General features: G+C 49.2%; 1 protein-coding gene across 1 annotated transcript in view; it reads left to right on the forward strand.

The window, feature by feature from the left end:
* Positions 1-1,043: 1,043 nt before the first annotated feature.
* Positions 1,044-5,712, forward strand: part of Spatc1 (spermatogenesis and centriole associated 1) — a 19,814-nt gene continuing 15,145 nt past the window's right edge. Inside the window, exon 1 of the mRNA XM_005354099.1 lies at positions 1,044-1,248. Coding sequence (XP_005354156.1) covers positions 1,044-1,248 — 205 coding nt within the window. The remainder of the gene's footprint in view (positions 1,249-5,712) is intronic.

A 5,712-nucleotide genomic window follows, 5' to 3' on the forward strand; every position in this document is an offset into this window, starting at 1 on the left:
GATCATGGAGTAACAGAGGGTACTGCAGGGCCACCATCATGTCTTATTTTAGATTCTTGAAAGAATGAAACTCAGGGAGATTTAAGGACCCGAGAAACAGAAACCTGGGTGCAAAAGAAGCACCATGACAGATGGGAGTGAGGGGACCCGTGTCAAGAATGGAAACCTTAAGCTGTGGGGAGCCTCTGCTTGGATAAAAAAGACCCTGGGTCAAGAGCCAGGGAAGGAATGGAGCACTTGTGGCCGGAAGAAATTATGGGCCCATGTCCCGGCATCCAAGACAGAGATTCCTCAGGAGCTAGCTGACAGATGAAACCCAAGTAAGCCCTATATCTAAAGGAAAGGGCACCCTGCCTAGGAAGGCAGAATAATGAGCATTCATCAACAAATAGTCAACAAGGCTGGGCAGTGGTGGTGCACACCTTTAATTCCAGCACTCGGGGAGGTAGAGGCAGGCGGATCTCTGTGAGTTCGAGGCCAGCCTGGTCTACAAGTGTTAGTTCCAGGACAGGCTCCAAAACTACAGCAAAACCCTGTCTCGAAAAACCAAACAAACAAACAAAAACCAATAGTCAACAAATGCCTGTACCAAGATGCGCCCCCTGAGGTGTTCTGAGCACCCACGGGAAGTACAGCTCTGGCACTCTGTGTCCAGCGGAAAGCAGTGAGGACTCATCTCCCAGGCACAAGGTAAGTGACATGACACAGGACGCATCTGCCGGGGAAGCCAGGGCCAGCAATTAGCTTGAAGCAAAGAAACCTTGCAAAAGAGGCAAACTTGAGATCAAAATTGGCCAGACCTTGCCAGGCCATTGCAGGCTGAAGGAAGGCAAGGCTCAGGTCTGGAGGCACAGAGAGCTGAACCTGTTAAAGTAGAGAGCAAGGAGGAGGGTACAGTCTCTGACCTCATAATACCCAGTGCCCACTGGGCTAGCTTTGCAGACTCTGACGCCCTTTTCCAACCCGGGCAAGGCCCGGGGCCCTGGGCAGCCTCCAAGTGCAGTGCCCTCCTTTGGGCCGCACCCTCTCTACTGCCCTGGGGCATGTCTCTACTTACAAATTATGAGGGGCTTCGGCATCAGATAGAGAGGTTGGTGCGGGAAAACGAGGAACTGAAGAAGCTGGTACGGCTCATTCGGGAGAATCACGAGCTTAAGTCTGCTATCAAGACTCAGGCAGGTGGCCTCGGCATCAACGGGTTCACCAGCGGGCTTGGTGAGGCAGCCACAGGCCCTTCCCAACATCAGGGTAACTATAAGAGGCCTCGGTAGAAGGACAGTGGGGAGGGTAGGGGAGGGCTGTGCCGAGGGAGGAAGAGCTAGTGTTCCAGGGTCTGAGGAAACTGGGGAGGGAGGGTTTAGATAGTAGCAAGCACCGAGGACTTCAGCCTCGACAGATGGAGGCAGGATGAATGCATAGGACCCCAGGAAGAAAGGACAAAGCCAGGCCCCATTTCCTGCTCACCTGATCGGAATTCTTCACCACATTCTTCCTCTCAACCTAACTTCCAAGCAGCATCATAGACTGAAACTGCCCAGCTCTGGGACCCAAATGTTCTTCCCTATGGAGTCCAATATGCTACCTACCCTCTTTCTCTACATCCCCGTCTTCTCTTGCCTTCAACTTTCCCCAACCCTCACCATCAGCCCACAATCTGTTTCTGTATTTCTCTCCAGTTAGAGATAGCCAGAAGGAGACTCATATCCAGAAGCTGAGGAGAGAAACCAGGCCTGAAAGTTGACATTTGGGATTTCTTAGCGCGTGATGGAAGCTGTGGGGCTAGACTTATCCAGAGCAGGGAAAGAGAGGAGCAAGCCAAGAAGTAACGAGTATTCAGGGAAATGTAGTCAAACCAATGACCCATGCTAAGCCCAGGTATAGGGATGGGGGCTAGAGGGAGGTGGCATTCAGACACCAAGAGATGACAGAGGTCACCGAGCCGAGAATATTAACAGGAAGGAAGGGCTGAAAGAATGGAAAGTTGTGAGCAAGGAGTGGTCAGCATTGAGGATACTAGGGGGAGAACCTATAGGGGTAACAAGCTCCCAGAATGTCCCTATAGACGCCATGGCTGATACAGGTTGTCAAGGAAACACTGGTAGTTATTATCCATCTTCCTCCCTACACAGTCTTTCCTCAGCTTTGTGAATTTCTGCCCATGATTTTCTGTGTGCTTACAGTTTACCCCCCCCACACACACACACACCACATGCGCCCCACAGTGACCTGCTCTCTGCCACAGGCCTTCATCTTACCGCCCCTGCTTCCTCTGGTCATGGTCAGGCATGAAGCCCCTCTCGTCGGGGGGAGCAGGGCTTTGCTCCGCCTGTTTGGACCTCTACAGCCTGGCAGTGGACGCCAACAAGGCTATCCTGGAGAGGTTATGAGTAACATCCTAAGTGCCACCCAAGTGCCTTCTCCACCTCTGCATGGCATTTGAGAATAATAACCCTTTGCTGAGTCTCTCTTCCTGAGTTCCCAAGCCAAGTTAGTTATCTACATCCTGACTCACGTTAATCGCTGCAACTCCCAGGCTCAGGCTTCAAGCCCTGCCCCTCCACCCTCAGCCAATCCACCTACAGCACCCAACTACAAGGGAAGCTAGCTTCAGAGGATCCTGAAGGCCTAATTAATCCCTGGAAATAGTCTCACCAGGGGGTAGGGATGTAGTGCAGGTGGTGGAATGCCTACTGAGCACGCCTGGAGCCCTGGGTTTGCTCCCTGCCCGGAACTAGGTATGACGACACAGGCTGTAACCGGAAAACTAGAAGTTGAAAGTCATTCTCAGCTACACAGTGATATCAAGGCCAGCCTGGATTACACCTGACACTGTCTCAGAAAGAAAGTTCTGGTATAGAACTCAGGCCTTCATACTAAAAGGCTGAAGTCCTTTGGACTGTACTCAATTCCCTTAGGTCTTCCTCCCCAGCTCCTTACCCTCCCTGGGCTTCTTACCGTTGAGCCTGGCTGTAATAGACACTCTTTATTTCCCTGGTAGCGGTCACAAGCACACACGCACCTCCAGTTTTAAATGTCCCGACACTCATGACTGAGATAACAGGCAAAATGGCAAAAGTATGCATAGAGGAGGTACAAAGTTTTTAAGAAGTTCCACAGTCTAAGAAGCTGCATTTCAGGCTTCCTACTTCAAGCCTTGAGTTTTATTGCTTCCTAAAGTCATCTTTTAAACATGTCTTTGTGTATGGGTTTGTATGTGAGGACATGCATGCACATGCCATGGCACATGTGTGGAGGTCAGAGACAACTGCAGGCGTTGGTTCTCATCTTTCACCTTCTTTGAGTCAGGGTTCCTCTTATTTCTGCCACTGTAGTGTATACTCTAGGCCACCCAGCTCATGAGCCCATGGAGGATTCTCCAGTTTCTGCTTCTGATCTCATCATGGGAATCTGTACAGTGGACATATGTCCACCATGTCCAGCTTTTACTCAGGTTCTGGTGATCCAAATTGTGTCTTCATGCTTGTATTAAGTGCTTTTATCTATGGTGCCAACTCCCTGGCCCTTGTGATTTTGGGGACAGAATCTTGCTATATAGCCTAGGCTGGTCTTGAACTCAATATGTAGCCCGGGTTGGCCTCAAAGTGGTTATCTCCCTACTAGAGTGCTGGTATTACAATGCATACAACCATACCTAGCTTTTAGGTTTAAATCTTAAATCCATGGGTGTTGTTTTTCCAGCAGCACAGAGGCTGAACTTTAATCTACTATTATATTAGTCAGCAAATGTGGCTCCATGGTTACTGGCCTCTTCCTCTGGCTGCATCCCAATCACTCAGACTGTGGCCTGGTGGGAATTTTGTTCCCACAGGCATTGGCTTTATTGCTGCCATCTAATATAGCTTTTAATTAAATCTCTATCCTTCTGTTTATCAATGAGACTCAGGAGCCCAAGGCTGGGGTGAAAACTTGCGAGCTCAGAGAAGTTGAGTAGCAATTAGCTGACCTTCTCCCTTTGCTGGCATCTCTGAAAAAAAGTCCTTCCACTCTGCCAAAACAAAAGAACCTGTGCTACATATACTAAGCCCCTCCCTACTACTACCTGTACATCTTACAGACACCCTGTGACTCTCTTAATGGGTTCACAGTGTGATTAAATATCCCACAACACTTGGGGCTGGAGAAATGTCTCAATAGTTAAGAGCATTGCGCTCTTGCAGAGGACCTAAGTTCGATTCCCAGAGCTCACAGATAGATCTTTATGGAGGAGTTCAAACAGCTGGTGATGAAGGCAGAAAGCAACATTCTAGGGGAAAGTGCAGTGTGGACAAAGACCTGCTCCTAGTGTTACAGGAGTGAGAAGAGGCTGAACGCGATGTGTGTAAGAGAATGTGTGGCACGTAAGTCTGTGAAGTGATGGGTGGGTGTGGAGTACATGGTGTTGGCGTGTGCAACTGAAGTACACCAAGTACACGCATAGGCATGTGAGAACGTATGGAGCACGTATGCTTTGAGGGTATGTCGTGTGTGAGTAGTTATTTCCATATGACTGTTAGAATATGTGAGTTTCTGCGTTATGCATGAACGTGTGTGGTGTGGGAGCTTGCGTTTATGCTACATCCCTGATTGTGTATGTTGTTCGTGTGTGTGTGTGTGTGTGTGTGTGTGGCACTGTTTGTGGATGCTCTTGTTAGGGGCCAGAGAGAAGTGAACAGTCAGCTAGGGAGTTCAGTAAGGGTCAGATCACAACCGACTGGGGATAGTAAATGACGTGCTAAAGACTTGTTCCCTAAAGCAATGAGCAGAAACAGGAAGTATCCATAGCTGTGCTCAAAACAACTGCAGGGGGAAGCACGAGCGAGGTGGGGAGAGGGGAGAGGGGTGACGTAGAAGCTTTCAGACACTCAGATGGGAAACACAGCAGGAACTGCAAATGGACAGGAATCCATCAAGTTTAGTAAGAGAGGGAAATCCTAACTGTCAGATGTAAGAGGTGATAAGTAGTCAGCAGGGGTGGCTCATTCCTTTAACCTCAGCACTCGGGAGGCAGAGGCGGGAGGATCTGAGTTCAAGGCCAGCCTGATCTACAGAGTGAGTTCCAGGACAGCCAGGACTGTCACACAGGAGAAACCCTGTCTCGAAAAGAGTGAAGATGGGCTGGAGAGATGGCTCAGCAGTTAAGAGCACTGGCTGCTCTTCCAAAGGTCCAGAGTTCAATTCCCAGCAACCATATGGTGGCTCACAACCATCTGTAATGAGATTTGGCGCCATCTTCTGGCATGCGGGCATACATGGAGGAAGAGTGTTGTATACATAATAAATAAATCTTAAAAAAAATAAATAAAAAAAAGAAAAGAGCGAAGATAAATAAAATAAGGTGTTGATAATGGAGCACCCAGAGTATGTCTGACTGAAGGCACTCCGCGGCTGGCTGACGGTACCATCACCAGGCCCAGTCAAGGACCCTTTAGTTACCTCTGCCCACTGCCCTCTCTCCTTGCTTGTGACAACAACCTATTGCTTTTCCTTTTTTAATTCTTGTCTTTTAGTAGAGAGTTTCGTGTAGACCAGGTTAACTTTGAATTCCTGATCCCCCTGCCTCTGCCTCCGAGTACTGGGATAACAGGACTGGGCCACCACACCTGGATTCTACAATCTAATTCTGTGAATGGCCTCCTCCATGAGGTCAGGCTCTGGACTCTACAGTCTAACTCTGTGAACGGCCTCCTCCATGAGGTCAGGCTCTGGACTCTA

This window comes from Microtus ochrogaster, chromosome 15, assembly GCF_000317375.1.
Source record: "Microtus ochrogaster isolate Prairie Vole_2 chromosome 15, MicOch1.0, whole genome shotgun sequence".
Lineage (NCBI taxonomy): Eukaryota > Metazoa > Chordata > Mammalia > Rodentia > Cricetidae > Microtus > Microtus ochrogaster.